General features: G+C 48.0%; 2 protein-coding genes across 17 annotated transcripts in view; one reads left to right on the top strand and one right to left on the bottom strand.

Moving 5' to 3' along the window:
- The window catches only part of MAST2 (microtubule associated serine/threonine kinase 2), a 208477-nt gene extending 202668 nt beyond the window's left edge, over positions 1 to 5809 (top strand). For 9 of the 11 annotated variants that reach the window (XM_038558184.1, XM_038558182.1, XM_038558185.1 and 6 more), the window contains 11 exons: positions 67 to 168; positions 427 to 549; positions 707 to 816; positions 1032 to 1186; positions 1404 to 1687; positions 1796 to 1993; positions 2596 to 2819; positions 3017 to 3139; positions 3531 to 3667; positions 3770 to 3963; positions 4234 to 5809. In XM_038558184.1, the coding sequence (XP_038414112.1) occupies positions 67 to 168; positions 427 to 549; positions 707 to 816; positions 1032 to 1186; positions 1404 to 1687; positions 1796 to 1993; positions 2596 to 2819; positions 3017 to 3139; positions 3531 to 3667; positions 3770 to 3963; positions 4234 to 5753 (3170 nt within the window). In that variant the 3' untranslated portion in view covers positions 5754 to 5809. The remainder of the gene's footprint in view (positions 1 to 66; positions 169 to 426; positions 550 to 706; positions 817 to 1031; positions 1187 to 1403; positions 1688 to 1795; positions 1994 to 2595; positions 2820 to 3016; positions 3140 to 3530; positions 3668 to 3769; positions 3964 to 4233) is intronic. The other 2 variants (XM_038558183.1, XM_038558188.1) reach the window with 1 other exon arrangement.
- Positions 5810 to 9861: 4052 nt separating this feature from the next.
- The window catches only part of LOC100856339 (phosphatidylinositol 3-kinase regulatory subunit gamma), a 139631-nt gene continuing 129619 nt past the window's right edge, over positions 9862 to 19873 (bottom strand). For all 6 annotated transcript variants that reach the window (XM_038558194.1, XM_038558196.1, XM_038558195.1 and 3 more), the window contains 2 exons: positions 13163 to 13380; positions 9862 to 10417 (listed from right to left, as the gene is read on the bottom strand). In XM_038558194.1, the coding sequence (XP_038414122.1) occupies positions 13182 to 13380 (199 nt within the window). In that variant the 3' untranslated portion in view covers positions 9862 to 10417; positions 13163 to 13181. The remainder of the gene's footprint in view (positions 10418 to 13162; positions 13381 to 19873) is intronic.

Raw genomic sequence — 19873 nt, 5'->3', positions numbered from 1 at the left:
ACTCCACCTGCAGCCTCAGAGGCCCTCCTCTAACCCACTCCTTCCCTCTTACCCCCAACTCTTCAGATGAGATTGTGTGGCCTGAGGGGGATGATGCACTGCCACCAGATGCCCAGGACCTCACATCTAAACTGCTCCACCAGAACCCTCTGGAGAGACTGGGGACAGGTAGGACAGGCCCCACTGACCTTTCTCATAACTTGGAAGAGGGAAGAGGGAGATTGAGTTCATGTATCCGGGAAGCTGGGGCTTCAGGTGTGGACAGCGTGTCTGATCCTGAGACCGCCTTGCTCCTGTGGGCACAAGAAGGTGCTGGAGCTGAGGCCTCAGGACTGGCCTCTTGAGGTCTCGGCTCTCACTGGACTTGCTGGCCTGGACTCCACGCGGCTCACCCCGAGCCCTTGCCCACACCCTTCCTGTCTACAGGCAGTGCCACTGAGGTGAAGCAGCACTCATTCTTTACTGGTCTGGACTGGACAGGACTTCTTCGCCAGAAGGCTGAATTTATTCCTCAACTGGAATCAGAAGATGACACCAGCTACTTTGACAGTAAGGCCACTGGTGGGACAGGGAGGAGTGGGTATCCTACCTGTCTGCCCAGAAACACCTGTGCCCCTGAACTTGGCATCAGGAGCAAGGTCTGATAAGGGTCCTAAGGAGGCACCCCAGGGGCTCTGAGGGGACCTGTCCTGCGTGTCTGACCCAGCCCGCTCAGAGCGCTACCAGCACGTGGACTCCGAGGACGAGGACGAAGCGAGTGAGGATGGCTGCCTGGAGATCCGCCAGTTCTCCTCGTGCTCTCCGAGGTTCAGTAAGGTGCGACAGAGCAGGCGCAGGCTGGGGCTGCTGGGAGGAGCAGGGGATGGGGCCGGACCTGCAAATGAGATACCCAGACGCCCTTCCGGCCTGACAGGCCCTGAAGGGTCACCTGGTATGGAAGAGGGAAGGGGAGAACTGGTTCCAGTTCCTGGGTGTCAGAAGGGAGGTGTGGCCATCGGGGCCTGTCCCCAGCGCAGACCCTGTGCCCACAGGTGTATAGTAGCATGGAGCGGCTCTCACTGCTCGAGGAGCGCCGGGCACCAGCCCCCACCAAGCGCAGCCTGAGCGAGGAGAAGGACGACCGCTCTGATGGCCTGGCAGGGCTGAAGGGCCGAGACCGGAGCTGGGTGATTGGCTCCCCTGAGATGTGAGCACCCAGAGCTCACCCTCGTTGTTATAGATCGGGGGTGGGATTTGGATGCGGGCAGAATACTGGTGACAGTGAGGGGGCGTCACAGCATGACTTCCAGAGGAATGTCTGAGGAAAAAGGTTCTGTGACTTATAACCCTTGTGAGCCCCTATGGGAGCCTAGGCTGGAGGAGGGAAACTGCCTGTGTCTCACCCTGGGCCTCGTGTCTCTCAGATTGCGGAAGCGGCTGTCAGTGTCCGAGTCCTCTCACACGGAGAGTGACTCAAGCCCTCCACTGACGGTGCGACGCCGCTGCTCAGGCCTCCTGGATGCCCCTCGCTTCCCTGAGGGCCCCGATGAGGCCAGCAGCACCCCCAGGAGACAGCAGCAGGAGGGTACATGGCTTCTGACACCCCCTTCTGGAGAAGGGGTATCTGGGCCCGTCCCCGAACGGACAGTGGAGCGGCGGCTGAAGCTAGACGAGGAGCCCATTGGCCAGAGCTCCGGTTCCAGCCCAGGTGTGGCCCCGCAGGTGGCCCGAGGGCCTGGAACAGAGGATACGGCAGGCAGGCAGGGTGGGGAGGCTCGGCTGCATAGCATGGTTCATTGCTCCCTTGGGCCCACAGCTGTGGAGACCCGAGGAAGCCGTGGGACCCCACAGCCGACCGAGGGAGCGGCGGCCAAGGCCATCAGTGACCTGGCGGTACGCAGGGCCCGCCACCGGCTGCTCTCCGGGGACTCTGTGGAAAAGCGCACCACTCGCCCCATCAACAAAGTGATCAAGTCTGCCTCAGCCACAACCCTGTCCCTCCTCATCCCTGCAGGTAGGGCCCCCAGGGAACTCAGCTAAAGCTCGCAGGAGGGGCCTTGGAATCTCTGTGGGCCTGCGGCAGGAGTCTGGGCATTGTGTATTGAGGAGCAGGTATCCGGGAGACTGTGTCACTGAGCCTCCTGGTTGTGAGGCCAGAGGTCTGTAAAGCTGTGCCTTGTGCCTTGATGTTGGGTGGCGTGTGCATGTGCCACAGGATGGCGCTGGGTAAGGAGCACAAGTTCTGAGGCAGCTTACATTCGGATCCTGGTTCCGTCACCAAGTGGCTCTTTGACAAAATTGCTTGACCTCTGAGCTTTGAGTTCCTCATCCAAACAGTAGTGGTAGCTCATGGGGTCATGGCGATGTCTGAACATGGACGAAGAACATCTGTGGCCCCTGATGGATGCAAGTACGCACTCTGCTAGCTGCCATCGCCTCCTGGGGAGGGTCTGCGCATGTGAGGAGCTCTGCTGCTCCAAGTCTGCAGGGAGCGCATCCCTGGGCTTGGGCTCTGCCTGTGACGACAGTGGCCTGGGGTCAGTGGCCTGGGTGGGGCTGGGAGTACAGCCAGGCTCGGGTCCTCTGGCCTGCTCAGTCCTGTCTTTCCTTCTCCAGAACACACCTGCTCCCCACTGGCCAGCCCCATGTCCCCACATTCCCAGTCATCCAACCCATCATCCAGGGACTCTTCTCCAAGCAGGGACTTCTTGCCAGCCCTCAGCAGCTCGAGGCCCCCCATCATCATCCACCGAGCTGGCAAGAAGTATGGCTTTACCCTGCGAGCCATCCGTGTCTACATGGGTGACTCGGATGTCTACACTGTGCACCACATGGTGTGGGTATGTCTGGCCATCGAGACCTGTTGTCTCCCGATTTCATCACTCCTTTGCCTTCCCCTTGCCAGTGCCTGCCTGTCCCTGCTTCTGTCTCTGCCCACACTATCCTCAGGGGTCCAAGGGAGGTGGGTCACCGTGGCAGCAGGCCCCATACTTCACGCTCAGGCTCCAGGCTGAGGACTGTTCTCCCCCTGGGGCAGCACGTGGAGGATGGCGGTCCAGCCAGTGAGGCGGGGCTTCGTCAGGGTGACCTCATCACTCACGTCAATGGGGAGCCTGTGCACGGGCTGGTGCACACAGAGGTGGTGGAGCTGATTCTGAAGGTTAGTGCCGGCTGTGCCTCTGGGGTCCCTAGATGTCCCCAGCCTGGTGAGTCCGTGACTGGCCATAGGGGACTGGGAGAGATGCGTACCCATAGCAGTGGGTTTTCACGGGAAAGCAACATCCTCACTGACCAAGGCCCAGGGATCCTTCTGAGACATGGATAGGACCGAAGAACAAGACAGATGAACCTCTTCTCTACTGTCTCAACCCCAAACCACCCAGGCTCAAGTTGGAGCCATTTCCTAATCTGTGGGGAGGGAAGGCAGGCCTGCGGTTCAGACTTGTGGGTGCAAGGGCAAGAGCTCGGGCGTGGTGTAGCCACGCCAAGGGTAAGGGTGGGAGCAAGAGGACCTTCCCTGCCTTAGCTTGGGTTCCTGCTCTGTTCCCCAGAGTGGAAACAAAGTGTCCATTTCAACCACGCCCTTGGAGAACACGTCCATTAAAGTGGGGCCAGCTCGGAAGGGCAGCTACAAGGCCAAGATGGCCCGGAGGAGTAAGCGAAGCCGGGGCAAAGATGGGCAAGAAAGGTGAGCCAGACTGAGCCACGAGGGGGCTAGTGTGTCCTGGGGTCCCTGGTGTCTGGACCCGGTCGGTATATGCTGTGCCCTGTGACACCCTTGTTTCTGCAGCAGAAAAAGGAGCTCCCTGTTCCGGAAGATCACCAAGCAGGCATCCCTGCTGCACACCAGCCGCAGCCTTTCCTCCCTTAACCGATCCTTATCATCAGGGGAGAGCGGGCCCGGCTCTCCCACACACAGCCACAGCCTCTCCCCCCGGTCTCCCACTCAGGGCTACCGAGTGACCCCCGATGCTGTGCATTCAGGTATGAAGTACTCCCCGCAGATGGCAGAGGCAGCCCCTCTGTGCTTCTCCGTGGTCCCACTCTGAAACTCACCCCACCCCCGAAAGACCCCCGCAGTCTCAGGGAGGAGGGGACAGGGCTGGAGAAGGACTTTCTGTAACTTGGACTCTGGATCACTGGTGGGGTCACCTTGATCCTGGGACATCCCAGGGCTAGGCCTGTCTCGCCCGCAGTCGTGTCTGTCTGCTAACATTGCTCTGCCTTTGTCTGTGTGTCTGTCCATGTGCGAAGTGGGAGGGAATTCGTCACAGAGCAGCTCCCCCAGCTCCAGCGTGCCCAGTTCTCCAGCCGGCTCTGGGCACACACGGCCCAGCTCCCTGCACGGCCTGGCACCCAAGCTCCAGCGCCAGTACCGCTCTCCACGGCGCAAGTCGGCCGGCAGCATCCCATTGTCCCCACTGGCCCACACCCCTTCCCCACCGCCAGCAGCTTCACCCCAGCGCTCCCCATCACCCCTATCTGGCCACGGAGCCCAGGCCTTTCCCGCCAAGCTTCACTTGTCGCCGCCCCTGGGCAGGCAGCTCTCACGGCCCAAGAGTGCGGAGCCGCCCCGCTCACCACTACTCAAGAGAGTACAGTCAGCTGAGAAACTGGCGGCTGCACTTGCTGCTTCTGAGAAGAAGCTAGCCACTTCTCGGAAGCAGAGCCTTGACCTGCCCCACCCCGAGCTAAAGAAGGAACTGCCGCCCAGGGAAGTCGGCCCTCTGGAGGCAGTCGGGACCAGAAGCGTGCTGTCTGGGAAGGGGCCACTGCCAGGAAAGGGGGTGCTGCAGCCTTCTCCATCGTGGGCCCTAGGCACCCTCCGACAGGACCGAGCCGAACGGCGAGAGTCGCTGCAGAAGCAGGAAGCCATCCGTGAGGTGGACTCCTCAGAGGATGACGCCGAGGAGGGGCCCGAGAACAGCCAAGGTGCACAGGAGCTGAGCTTAGCACCAGCACCTGCAGCGGGCCAGGTCCCACCCCTCAGAGGAGCGGGTGAGGAAGAGGATGCCTTCTTGGCCAGGGACCCCAAGAGCCAGGGCCCGATGGTCCCAGGCCTATTGACAGAGGTCACCCTGAAGCCTCCCGGAATGGAAGTCCCTAGTGTCCCCCAGAGGAGACTTGGGGCCCCACAGGCCTCTGAGGAGGCTGCCAGGTGCTCATCGGCGGCCTCCGGGCTCGGGGAGGCTGGACCCGCAGACCCCACCCCTCCTGAAGGCTGCTGGAAGGCCCAGCACTTCCACACCCAGGCACTAACAGCACTTTGTCCCAGCTCTTCAGGACTTCTCCCCACCAGTCGCCCTGCTGCCTCCTCCACCACTGGAGAGCCAGGCCCATGGTCTTGGAAATCTTTTATTGAGAATCCAGACAGGGCATCCCCAAGCAGAAAGGCAACAGTGGGAGGTGGGATGGCCAGCTCCCAGGATGTGGAGACCATAACTGCAGCCCACCCTGAGAGCCTGTCTTCCAGACAGGAGGGGAAGTCATGGCCACCTGGTGCCCCTGGGCTGGTCTGTCCCCCTCGCGAGTTTCCCCACCAAAGCTGGCTATGGGAGCCCAAGTGTGCAGAGAGAGAGAAAGAGGAGCCAGCCCTGGGCATCACCAAAGTACCTGATGCTTCAGGTGACAGGAGGCAGGACGTTCCATGCCGAAGCTGCCCCGTCACCCAGGAGTCTGGGCCCAACCCGCTCCGGAGGGGCCGAGACCCAGGGGGCCCTCAAAAGCATCAGGACTTGACATTGGTACCTGATGAGCTTTTAAAGCAAACATAGCAGTTGTTTGCCATTTCTTGCACTCAGACCTGTGTAATACATGCTCTTGGAAACCATCTTTGTCTTTTGCTTCTTTCTTTCAGTCAACACAAATGTACCTCAAGGTTGTGTTGCTGCTGGGAATACAGTGGTGAATCACACACTTTGCACTCCCTGTCGGGAGGGTTGCCGAGCCCTACCCTACTTGGCTTCCCAGAGACCATGACATCTGAGCTCAAACCTGAAGAACAGATGATAGGTGGTAGTTGCTGGGTTAGAAGAGTAGGAGTACCCAGGCAAAGAGTTCAGCACTTACCATATACCTGGTATAGTCAAGGAACTGAAGCCAAAGTGGAAATGGGTCAAGTGAGTTAGGCAAAAGCCATATTTAATACTTCCAGGAGTTTAGACTTTCTTTTTTTTTTTTTTTTTTTTTTTTTTTGAGTTTAGACTTTCTATAGGTGATGGGGAACCACAGAAGACCACGTAGCAACTAATATCTCCGCCTAACAGAAGGGGGACCTCAGGTTTTCAGATCGTGACATAGCTTGGGCAGAACTAGGATTAGAACCTAGGTTTCTCCTTGACTCCAGAAGCCACCTTGATCTTCTAACTTGAAGTGGTTCATAGCCAGAAAATGAGGGAAAAAAGGTGGAGGGAGGAGGGGAGTTAAACTTGGATATATTTGAGGTACTTGATGGACACCCAGAAGATAACTGGATGCATGGGCCAGGAACTCAGTGGGGATCTAGACTGAAGATAGAAATTTGAGAACCATCAGTGTGTATCAATAGTGGTACACGGAGGAGCACTAGCATTTAAGGCAATGAAAGACTTAGAAGCAGCAGCTAGAATAGAGTCCACTCCTACAATCCAAGAGAGGGAAGAGTTTTGAATGGTTGGGGACGTTAGTTACTTGTTAAAAGGCCCACTTAAGATGAAACTACAGACCTGACCATGTTTGTAGCCAGTGAGCCCTCCCTGGGCCTTTGTCAGGCCTCCTTACCCCTGGAGGTGGGCAGCCCCCAGCGAGTAGGACTGCACGCAGCAGGTGGGTGAGTGGATGGCGGAGTGGGGAGGACGTCTACGGGGTCATTGTGCTGGAGGAGTCCGGGGCTGGCATCGCCCAGCCAGGAGTAGGGCTATGGTGCAGTACCTCTGACGCAGGCCTTTTCAAACTGGTCTTGCACTAACTCCCATAATCCAATGCTTAGGTTTGAAGGAGAGGCCTGGGGTAGGGGCAGGGGTGGGGGATGTCTCAGGCCACTGGCTGGGTGCCTCATGCACCCCACCGCTTCCGTAACCTTGCACGGAGAAGGCTGTGGCCGCCAGGGGGCGTGCCCTGCCCATGGTGCCTGAGACCACAAGTTGTCTGGCCCTTCAGTCCCTTCCTGAACTCCCTCCTTCCTTCAGTCCCTCACGGACAGCAGACCCTCAGCCAGCCTGTACCGGATGCTGGGCCCACAGGCAACTGGTTGCCTGCGGGAGCCTCCCGTGTAGATCAGGATCTGGCTACCCAGCAGAGGTGGAGGAGGTGGGGCAGGCACATCAACAGTTTGAAAAGGAACCTGCCCCCTCGGGGTTGGAAGTGGGGGGGGAGGGAGTAGGCACAGGTTGCAAAGCATCCTGCAATGCACAGGCAGCTGCCCGAGTGCCAGTGGTGCTCCCTTTGAGAGACTGCCAGATTAGCCTGAGGGGAGCAGAATTTCTGAAAGATAACTGAGGGAAGTGGTATAATCATATTTATGTTTTAGGAAGATGCTGGCTGCAGTGTAAGGAAGCTCCAGTGGAATGAGCAGGCCAAAGAGAAAGGATGAAGTGACCCAATGTAGTGGTCTGACTAGGACAACCTTGAGGACGGAAAGTGTACAAGCCACAGATTTGGCAGCCATTAGCAAAGAGATGGCAGGGCCACAGGAATAGACGGTGATTGTACAGAGAATATGTGCAGAGGAAAAACCCAAGACATTGGGCCTGGCTGAAGGGAAGGAGCCAGGAAAGAGTAATTGAATTAGGAGATGAAATCCTAAACCTAGGAGAAACCAGACGCTTTAAGATTATCCTAAGAGCAATTGAAAGTTAATGACTTTACACAGGTTCAGATTTGTATTTTGAAAAGGTAACTGGTTGTTATCTCAAGAACGGAGTGGAGGGGGACAAGAATGGAAGAAGGGAGGCCTTTTCAGTATTAAAGTTAGAGAAAGTAATAAAGCAATGAAGTTGGGGAAAAGTGAGGTTTTTGACAGTAAAATGGATATGGGTTGGTGTTGTTTTATGTAGACCTGAAACAGAGGAAAGTCTCCAGGATGATGAATGCATTTCTGACTTACATACCAAATGACATATATGTGCACCACTGAAATGTGAAATAATGGAAGAGAAGCTGGGCCAGGTGGTGACCCTGATTCAATATGCCGTGAGGTACCACCTCCCAATAGAGGATTGAGCAGGAGAAACAAAAACAGACATAATTGGCCTAAAGATCATAGATTAAATCATGGATGTGGATGAAAGTGCCAGGGAAAAAGACAATGAGGAAGAAGATAGCCAGAGTCGTCCATGAGAACTCAAAGGAACAGTCAGAGATCTAAGAGGAAAACCAGATGCTAAGTCATCATGAGTCCATAGGACAGTTTTTCACGGCAAGTGGTCACTGGTGATGGTTACTGAAGACCTCAAGGAGAACAGCTTCAGCTGGTTCGTGGAACCTGGACTGAACTGGTGGAGAGGAAATAAAGACAAATTTAGACCGTTTTTATAAAAAGGTTTGCCCCCCCTTCTGAAGGGGGGCAAAGAGATAAAGAGATATAGGATTCAGTAGGGGTTGGCAAGTGGAGTGAGACACTCCCAACCACGTTGAAATGTCAATGGGTAATCTGGTGGAGAGAAAACAACAGCGAAAGAATTGATAACTGATCATGGAAAATTCCTGAGGAGGGAGAAAACAGGATACAAAAATACAGTATTGTAGAAAGGTTGGCTTTCAGTTAGGGGAGGGCTACCATTTGTAATTTAACAACAGGTGGAAAAAAAAAAAAAAACAGGTGAGAAGCAGAGGAGTTCTGAGGATACAGGCAGGTTCGCAGATTTGGTGGTAGAAAAGGGAATTCATAGCCAAGCATGTTTTCTCCATAGACAAGTACGCGGTGCCTGTAGGACACTCCAGGCCCCAGTGGAGATACCCAGCCAACAGATGGAATTCAGAAGACAGGACTGGGCTGGAGAGAGGAATTTGAGTGTCCTATGCAAAGAGAAGGAATAACTTTTGGGATTTGGGGAAATCCTCTAGTTCTTAGGAGAGAGGAGAAAGGACATAGGCAAGATAATTTGGAGCAATGGACTCTTCCTGCACCCAATCTGATTTATAATTCACCACACACCTGGGTGGGGCCTGAGAGACTGCGTGAGAACTGCAACGTCTGGTGCAAAGAGGTGGTCACATTTTGGTAATTATGTTCCTAACATATAGAAACTTTAAAGTGCTGTGGCAGGAGGGTGACAAGGGCCTTGGGCAACAAACATTTAGCCCCCAGAATAGACTGAAAACACTTTTATTTCTGGGCAGAAAGATGTGATGAGAATCAGTAAGCTGCACTTTCTAAAACTCCAGAATGGAGTGAGGAGGAAACAGCTCTCAGGTTCAACTTTCTCAGGACTAGTTTCTGAGTCTATGTCCTGTGCTGGATGGACGAGATACTGGCATCATGCCTGTTAGGGTCAACTTTCTCTTGTTCAGGGGAGGAGCATCTCTGGTGGCCCCAGTTCAGCCCCAGGACCAATCTTTTGGTGCTCATGGGAGAGGAGGTTTGGGAGTTTCAGAGCTTTCAACACCCAATCCTCCTCTTGCCACCCACCACAGCCCGCAGCCCCCACCCCCTATAGCAGGACAAAAAGGTGCTTTATTGCAATGTCTTTATTGCATTACTGGAGCAAGTTGGCCAGACTGTCCCCTCTTGGGGAAGATAAAAAAAACAAAAGACCAAAAAAAGTATCTCCCCTCACTTTCCCCCCACCCTCCCCCACAACTGCACAGCAATGTCTGAACACATCTGGTGACAAGAACAATTTGCAAAAGTGGTCTAGGAACTACATTATGAACTGTCCCAACACAAGACATATAGTTGGCTTCTTTGTGAATCAGATATTTTTACGTAAACTACATTTTTTTTTTTTTTTTTTTACTACATCAAAGACAACAGAAAAGTAGATTTTTCACAAGTAACAACAGGGCACCAAAGTCATGCTGGAATTTGTAAGGAAACAAGGTTGTTTGTCACAAGTGGCTAGAGCTAGAGCTAGAGCAAGGATGAGCAGTTGACAGCAGAGGGCTCAGCCGGGCCTCCATCTGCACCCTCTGCTTTGAGGCCACAGAAGCCTCACAGAGGCCTACTCTGGAGTCTAAACTGGCAACAGAGACCGCCTTGAAAACCAGGAATTGTCCAGATGCAATTCTTGGCCAAGAGGACCCATGAGGCTGGCTCCTTGCAGCAAGAAGAGGAGACCTATGGAAGACACCACATTGGCTATCAAAGCTTCTTTAGAGCACATGAGGTCCAGAGTAAGTGGGAGGTCCCATCAAGGCTTGGAGATGGAGTAGGGGAGGTGTTACGAAGTCCTCAACCTCGGCCAAATCGGTGGTAAGGACACAGCCTACACAGTCCTGAGTCATGGCCAAGATTTAGCATCTGTGATCAGGAAGAGACAGAGAGCATTGTTCTGTAATGAAGTCTCCACCTGGAAAAGATGGGCCTGGAACCTGTGTTCAGCCACCCTCAAGCTGCTTCCATGCTGGTGGCTGGCTTCCCTAGCCAGAAAAGCAATGAGCCTCTCTGGTCTCAGTCTGTCCTCTTACTCTCTGCTTCAGTGAGGCTGCAGTTAGGACGCTGAGAGAGAGTCCCAGGGCCCAAACCATGGGACAGGACACAGAGCTAGACTCCGACAAAGGCCACCAAGGCCCAGAAGTAAAGGAGCTACCCCTCCATGTGGTTAACAGTTTGGTCCCTATATGCCATTTCCACTGGCTCAGGATCAAGCAAATCATATGGCAACTAGTCAGAAAAGATATTTTCCAACTTCTCAAATGATCCCTAGGCCTTAGTTCCCACAAAGCAACAAATTCAAGAATGAAAAACAGGAAAAAAAAAAAGTGAAGGAATATAGGATTAAAAAAGAGTAGTCCTTCTCCACAAGCCAGCTTTTGTCTATGAGTGTAGATATTAGACAGGGCTAACTCTCCCCACACACCCTTTATGTCTGCCTGAAAAGGAGCAATGACACATGGTTCAAGGTCACAGGCATGTATCCTTACTCCCATTTTATTTTAAAAGAGTCAGAATACACTAAATTTTAGTACCAGAAAGAAGGGATTTCTTGCACCCAACCTTGAGCATCCAACTGCTTAAGCATGTTCAACACCAGGTGTAAGGCCATCCAGCAGCAACTAGCCCAACATTACTCAATAAAACGTTTGGCAAGATTTCAACCTGGCAATGTGGAGAAGAGATGTGCAGCTGGCTCTCAGTTAAGGGCTTAGGTCAGAACATGACACTGGAGGGAGGGGTTCATTTGTCTGCCTCACCTAATCCTGAAACTGCAATGGAACCAAAGAAAAGCCGAAGATAGGCCCTTTCCTTCCTATCCTCATTGTTAGTAATTCTGGCAGTTTTTCCAAAATTTGTAATCTATTGTTACGTTATGGTCCATTCTAGACCCTGTCACCAAGATATGTGCTCAGGGAAAGCAGTATTTATTTCTTCCATTCCATAAACTGGAGCTTTTCTAGCTGTAAACCTTACGTACCAAGACCCAGATACCGGCTGCTTCTCTAGTTCAGCCAGGATGCCTGACTGCACAGCTTTGGACTCAAACAGCTGACTCACTCTGAGCCTCTTATGGTTCCAGCACTGGCTCAGAGGCAGCTGAACTCTATTTGTCGAATGAGTGTTGACTGGTGGGGGTGGGGCATAATGGAGGTAGGAATAGAGCCTGCCTCCAACTCCACTCAGCTGGAAGGCTTAAACCACATGGAGCAGAAGATTCCTGGCCTAAAATCAGGGCCACTGGAGCATGAGGACAGTCTGTGCACATCATCTTAATGGCAGGCTCACAAAAACGGCAAAGAGAAAAACTTCCAGATGGCTTTTACTAACAGTCTAAACTCTACGCCATTATTTTCTCTCCTTACAAAAGTTTCAGAAACCACTGCATTGAAGCACATGGGTAACGTGGATGACCCTCACCCTAGACACCAGAGCCTCCGAGTCTCTGAATTACTGAGGTCCCTGACAACAGTCTGGCTCCCTTCCTGCTACAACCTTAGCCACCTACGGCTCCCCTAAGCCCTACCCTGCAAAGGACAGGGAGATGAAGGGAAATCACGTTTACAGTTTCTGTAGGGCCTTTAAATTTGGGGAAGCACATAGAAGACTGTTGTTCTATATCATTATTTGGTATATCAAGCCATCTAAAAGCACTGGATTGCACCTTTTCTTTACTCATACAAACAAGTTACAAAGGTTTTCAACAACAGATCATTCTTTAGGCTAAGGAAACACCACACAAGCACCAACTTCATTTTATGATTCAAAGCTCACCATGCCCACAAAAAGAACACTATTCCTCATCTCTGAGAAACAAGGGCAGGGCAGAAGGAGTCACACTGACCAATTTTAGTGTTTGCTAAAACTAACAATTCTAGTTTTCCTTTCACTTTCAAGTTTTGGTACAGAAGTGTGCATTCAGATACTAGTGCTGTCTTCTTCCGTCAGACCTTAGTCTGGCAACGAACATTGTTCTGCTGAGATCAATTTGGTTTCTAAACATAATGCTTCTTTAGAGGGAGGAGCTACTGAGATGCTGACCCCTAACTTATGTTAGTTAATAAAGTACCTTCTGTTGAAGGTACTTGACTAAGATTCTCTACATGAAATCCCAGGTCTCCCCATTTTCCTTTGGTTGTGTTTTTCACCAAATGCCATTCTACCACAGAACCAAAACAGCCTTTGTTTTGGGAGGAAGTTGAGAGAGACTGTCAGATCAAAACAGAACTCCCCAGGAGCCATGCCCTGCCACATTCTCAGAGTCGAAGACCAAGAGAGGACGAGGACTCTTTCAGAGATTTCCAGATATAACCCCCCACCCCCATCAAGCCTAATGTGTTCTGTAGAGGGTGCCTGGCTAAACAAAACAAAAACCCCAATGAAACAGACTTTCCAAAAAAACAACATCTGCTTCCAGCTTCCTATGTCAGTGCAGCGGCACAGCTGAGTCTCAGAGAACCTCAAGGCCTCTTGTGCCCCCATCCTGGCCGGCTACTGCTCGGCCTCTCCACATTCACAGAATCACTTCTTGTGCAAAACAAGCAGTCTACGTAGAAAGAATGCCCTCATAGTCTAATAAAAACTGTAGAAAAAAAAATGCTAGAGAGCCACCTCTCTTCCCACTCCCTCTTTATCTGCAGAGTGAGGGCATCTGTGCGTGGACAGGGTAGGCAAGCCTGACGTTGAGGGAGTCGTTGTGCTGCACGAGGGACGTCTGCTGGTAATGGAGCACCAGCTCCTTCAGGGAGCTGTACAGGTTGTAGGGCTCTGCAAAGCCATAGCCCCGAGCAGTGCTGTAGATCACACAGTGCTTCACTTCCCCATCGGCACTGCGAAGACACAACACAAACACCACAGGGAATTAAGGCAGGTAACAACAGATAAAGAGACCCCAAATGACCAGAAGTCTGAACAACTTTTCTGCAAAGGAGGAGAAGTGCCTTGCCTTCTGTCTGTAAAATGTTACATCCATGTGTGTCCCCTCACCCCCTTACAGACTTCTCACAGAGGTATCCTTCGCCTCCCACCAAGCCCCAGTGGGACTAAAATGGATGGCTGCATTTAATCACTCAGCTCGGAATCTTCATGAGGCAAGAATGCACTGGAAAGAGAACACTTTTTTTTTAAGTATACAAATCAGTGATTTTTAGAATATTCACAAGGTTGTGCAACAGTCATCGCTATCTAATTCCAGAATATTTTCATCACCCTAAAAAGAAACCATGTACTCATTAGCAGTCACTCGGTACTCCTCTCCCCCGGGCCCTGGCAACACTAATGACTCCATCTCTACGGATGTGCCTATTCCGGCATTTCACACAAATGGAAACCTCCGATATCATACAACCTTCTCTCTACCTGACTGGTCTCAACTTAGCACACTTTCAGAGTTCATCCACGCTGTAGATGTGTCCATGCTTCAGCTTGTAGCTGCACGGTGTTCTGTGTGGATATCCACATCTTGTTTACCCATTCATCAACTGATGGACACTTGGGCTGTTTCTACTTTTCAACTATTATGAATAATGCTGCTCTGAATATCTGTGTATAAGTTTTTGTATAGCCATATGTTTTTAATTCTCTTGGCTCTATAGAGAGCTAAGGATGGAACTGCTGAGTCATATGGAATCTTTTGAGGAACTGCCAAACTGTTTTCCAAAATAGTTGCACCATTTTATATTCTAGCCAGCAGCATATGAGGGTTCCAATTTCTTTACATCCTTGTCAACACTTGTTATTGTCCATCTTTTTTTATTATAATCATCCTAGTGGTATCTCATTGTGGTTTTGATTTGTACTTCCCTGAAGACTAAAGATATGGAGCATCTTTTCATATGTTTATTGACCATTTATAAGATCTTCTCTAAAGGAATGTCTATTTTCTTTGGGTAAATACCCAGTAGTGCAATTACTGAGTCATAAGACAATTCTTTCATTTTTTGAGGAACTTCCATACTGTCTTCCAGAGTGGCTGCACCAGTTTGCATTCCCACCACAGTGCATAAGGGCTTTTTTCTCCACATCCTCGCCAATACCTGTTGTTTCTTGTGTTGATTTTAGCCATTCTGACAAATGTGAGGTGACATCTCATTGTAATTTTGATTTATGTTTCCCTGATGGTAAGTAATGGAACATCTTTTTATGTATCCATTGGCCATCTGTAGGTCTGCTTTGGAAAAGTGTCTATTCAGGTCCCTTGCCCATTTTTAAGTGGGTTGTTTGGGTTTTTTTTTTGTGTATTGAGGTATAAAAGTACTTTATATATTTTGGATATTAACCCCTTATTGGATATATCATTTGCAAACATCTTCTCCCAACCAGTAGGTTACCTTTTTGTTCTGTTGATGATTTCCTTCGCTATTCAAAAAGATACATGCACCCCTATGTTTACTGCAGCATTATTTACAATTGCCAAGATATGGAAGCAACCAGAGTGTCCACTGAGATAGATGAATAAAGAAGACATGGGAGATACACACAGACAGGCACACACAGGAATATTACTCAGCCATAAAAAAAAGAATGAAATCTTACCACTTACAGCAACATGATGGACCAGAAGGTATGATGCTAAGTGAAATCAGTCAAAGACAAATACCATATGATTTTTCTCATATGTGGAATTTTCTTTTTTAAGATTTTATTTGCTTATTCATTAGAGATACAGAGGAAGAGGCAGAGACACAGGCAGGGGGAGAAGCAGACTCCCTGCAGTAAGCCTGATGCAGGACTCGATCCCAGGACCCTGGGATCACGACCTGAGCCAAAGGTAGATGTCAACCCTGAGCCACCCAGGCGCCCCACTCATATGTGGAATTTAAGAAACAAAACAAATGAACAAAGGGGGAAAAAAGACCTAAAAAACCTCTCAGACTCTTAAATATAGAGAACTGGTGGTTACTAGAGGGACAGTGGGTAGGGGGATGTGTGAAATAGATAAAGGGGATTAAAAGCACACTTATCTCGATAAACTTTGAGAAATGTATAGAATTGAATTATGTAGCACACTTGAAACTAATATAACACTATGTTAATTGTAGGTGAATTTTTAAAAAATGTCTATCCAAATCCTTGGCCATTTTTTAAAATGTCTGTCCAATTTTTAAGTTGAGGCATTTGTTCTTTTACTATTAAGGGTTATGATTTAGACACTAGTTGCTTAACAGACACATGATTTGCAAATATTTTCTCCCATTCTGTGGATTGTGTTTTCACTTTGATAGTGCTCTTTGATATAAAATATTTTTAATTATGGTGAAATCCAATTTATCTAGTTCTTCTTTTGTTGTTTGTGCTCTTGGTTTGTGAGAAACCACTGCCTAATCCAAAATCATAAGGACTTATGCCTATGTGTTCTCTTACCCTTAGGTCTATGATCCATTTTGAGTTAATCTTTATATATGGTGTGAGATAAGGGTCCAACTTTATTCTTTTCCATGTGGCTTTCCAGTTGTCCCAGCTTCATGTGTTAAAATGACTATATCCTCCCCACCAAATGGTCCTTGTTGAAACCAACTGACCATAAATGTAAGGGTTTATTTCTTGACTCTCAATTCCGTTCACTGATCTACATGTTTATCCTTGTTAACACCTCACAATTTGATTACTATACCTTTGTTTTTAAATTTTGAAATCAGGAAGTGTACTTGAACTTTTTCTATTCTTTCAAGCTCATTTTGCTGTACTGGATCCCTTGTACTTTCATACAAATTGTGGGATCATTTTGTCAATTTCTGCAAAAGTCCAGCTGGGATTTTTGATAGGGATTACACTGAACATGAAGATCAATTGGGGAAGTTATTTCTATCTTAAAAATATTAAGTCTTCTAATCCACGAACACAGGATGTCTTTCCTTTAAGTTCTTTCAACGATGTTTTATAGGTTTTCACTATAGAGATTTTGCACTTCTTTTTGTTTTAATCCTAGGTGTTTTTGATGATATTATAAACAGCATGCCTTCTTCATCTTATTTTCAGATTATTACTGGTATTTAGAAATACAACTGATTTTTGAACCCTGATCTTTTAACCTGCAACCTTGCCAAACTTATTTATTAGCTCTAATAGTTTACATCTTCCTTAACAAACTGGATGCTTTTTCTTTTTGCCCAATTACTCTAACTAGAACCTTCTGTACAATGATGATTAGAAGTGGTGAGAGGGAACATCTTTGTCTTCTTCCTGACCTCAGGGGAAAGCACGGTCTTTCACCATTAAGTATATGAGCTCTGAGTTTTTTGTGGTTGCCCTTTATCAGGTTGAGGAAGTACCCTCCTATTCCTAGTTTGTTGAGACTTTTTTTAAAACATGAAAGAGCGGCGCCTGGGTGGCTCAGTGGTTGAGCATCTGCCTTTGGCTCAGGTCTCTCATGAATAAAAATAAAATCTTTTTAAAAATTAAAAAAAAACATAAAAGAGTACTAGATTATTTCAATAGAATCACAAAAAGCATTTGACACAATCATGTCATTTTGTCCTTTATTCTATTAATGTAGTATATTACGTTCATTGTTTTTTTTTTTGTTTTGTTTTGTTTTTTAATGTTGAACAACCCTTGTCTTCCTAGGATGAATTCTACTTAGTCATGGTGCTGGAGTGGCCGTGCTGTTGAGGATTTTTGTGTCTGTGCTCTTAAGGGATATTGGTCCATAGTTTTCTTGTGATACCTTTGTCTGGTTTTGGTGTCTGGGTAATATCACCCTCATAAAATGAGTGGGGAAGTGTTCTTTTTGGAAGAGTTTGTACAGGACTTCTGTTAATTATTTTTTAAATATTTGGTAGAATTCACCAGTGAAGACAATTGGTCTTTTCTTTATGGTTAGCTTTATTTTTTATTATTAATAATCCAATTTCTTGTTTTTGTTCTATTCAAATTTTGTTTCCTCTTAATTCAGTCAGTTTTGGTGGTTTGCTTCCAGGAACTTGTTCATTTCATCTAGGTTTTAATTTTTGTATATAATTGTTTATAGCATTCTCTCGTTATCTTTTTTTATTTCTATAAGGACGATAAGTAATGACCCCTCTTTCATCCTGATTTTAGTAATTTGTGTCTTCTCTATGGAGGTGGGAGGATTTTAACTATAGAGGTTGTAGTTCTGTTCCATCCCAACTTAGGGTTTCACTGATTTTCTCAATTGTTTTCTACTCTATTTCATTTACTTCCATTCTAATCTTTATTATCCCTTCTTTTTGCATGGATTTAGTTTGTTCTTCCTTTTTTAGTTTCTTAAAGGTGGAAGGTTACTTTAATGATATGTGATCTTTTTTTAACATAAATGTTTATGGTTATAAATTTAGCATTTAACATTGCTTTAGCCAAATTCTATACATTTTGATAAGTTGTGTTTCTGTTTTTACTCATCTCAAAGTATTTTCTAATTTCCCTTGTTTTCTTTTTTTGATCTATTGGTTATTTAGGAATGTGTTATTTACTGTCCACATTTAAGGATTTCCCAAATTTCCTTCTGTTTTTGATTTCTAGTTTCTTTCCACTGTGGTTAGAAAATGTATTTTGTGGGATTTCAACACTTTTAAATATATTGAGACTGTGACCTAATCTATGGTCTATCCTGGATAATGTTTCATGTGCACTTGAGAAGAATATGTAGTCTGCTCTTGCTAGATGGGAGTGTTCTGGGTAGGTCTATTTAGGTCTAGTTGTTTTATAATATCATTCAAGTCTTCTGCTTCCTTTCTGATCTGTCTAGTTCTAGCCCTAATCAAATTTCTTATCCCAAATGCCAATAAGGATCACAAGTGCTCACTACCTGAATCCTTAACCTAGTGAATTCAGGCATTGCTGGCTGCAGGTCTTTAGCCTAAGAAGGTTATAGAGTTTAGCAAAATCTTCTTAGACTTTTTGATGATTTAATTAACAGAAATTAAAATGGAAAAACAAATGAGGGGATCCCTGGGTGGCGCAGTGGTTTAGTGCCTGCCTTTGGCCAGGGCGCGATCCTGGAGACCCGGGATCGAATCCCACGTCGGGCTCCTGGTGCATGGAGCCTGCTTCTCCCTCTGCCTATGTCTCTGCCTCTCTCTGTCTCTCACTGTGTGCCTATCATAAATAAATAAAATAAAAAGAAATAAAAAAAGTATTAATAAAAAAAACAAAACAAACAAAAAAAACAAATGAGTTCCATGCATGACTTCCTACTACATGATCATGTTAATTTTACTATAAGAATCTCCTAAAAAACTGAACATATTCACATCCCTACTTCAGCAAATGTTCTAAGTATACTGGGAGATTACTGTAGGCAGGCTTTCTGAAGCCAGAATGGCTGGCAAACAAGTGGAAGTCTTTGTGATGCCAGACTCTCTTGCTTCCAACCATCCTCCGTGTGAATGCCAACATGATATACGACTGCAGGTGGTTTTCATAAGCAAGGGAAATCCACATTGCTGTGGACTTAAATCTGGTGAAGTCTGTAGCTAAATGAAGGAGAAAAAGAATATACTTCCTCAAGATACTCAAGCTGCTCCTTGGTCTCCCAGGAATTAGCTGAGTTGCTGGGCAGCACCTCCCACCTGCCAAGGCCTTAACCCACAGGCTGCCACCCCCATTGACCTGGGGGAAAGTGAGGGTACCAATGCACTGGGTTTATTTCCTTTCTTTTTATTCTTTTTTTTTTCTTTCTTTTTATTCGTAAAAGATCTCATACTCTGCAAGAACCATCCTCTCCTGGCATTTCCACTCACATAATTTAAGCAGCCCAGGTAAGAGAGAAAAGAAATGTTTTAAATAATTGTAGGGGCGGGGATCCCTGGGTGGCGCAGCGGTTTAGCGCCTGCCTTTGGCCCAGGGCGCCATCCTGGAGACCCGGGATCGAATCCCACGTTGGGCTCCTGGTGCATGGAGCCTGCTTCTCCCTCTGCCTGTGTCTCTGCCTCTCTCTCTCTCTCTCTCTGTGACTATCATAAATAAATAAAAATTAAAAAAAAAAATAATTGTAGGGGCACCTGGGTGGCTGAGTCCATTAAGGATCTGATTCAGTTTCAGCTCAGTCATGATCTCAGGTTCCTGGGATCAAGTCCCAAGGCAGGCTCCATGCTCAGCAAGGGGTCTGTTTTTCCTCTCCCTCTGCCTCTCCCCTTGCTTGCCAGCTCACTCTCTCCCAGTCTCTCCCTCAAATAAATACATCTTTAAAAAATATATTTAAATAATTGTATCTTTGCAAAACAGTAATCCAATGCACTTTTCAAGTCCTCCCCCGTATCCTGCCCATAGGCATCCCATTATTCATCCTTTCAAAATCCAGTTCAAATGATATCTCTTCCACAAAACCTCCCTACCCCCTCCTTCTCCACCAGAATTAATGTG

Source organism: Canis lupus, chromosome 15, assembly GCF_011100685.1.
Source record: "Canis lupus familiaris isolate Mischka breed German Shepherd chromosome 15, alternate assembly UU_Cfam_GSD_1.0, whole genome shotgun sequence".
In the NCBI taxonomy this organism is placed as follows: domain Eukaryota; kingdom Metazoa; phylum Chordata; class Mammalia; order Carnivora; family Canidae; genus Canis; species Canis lupus.
Note: the sequence above shows the minus strand (reverse complement) of the source record. Positions and strands in the feature narration are given on the sequence as shown.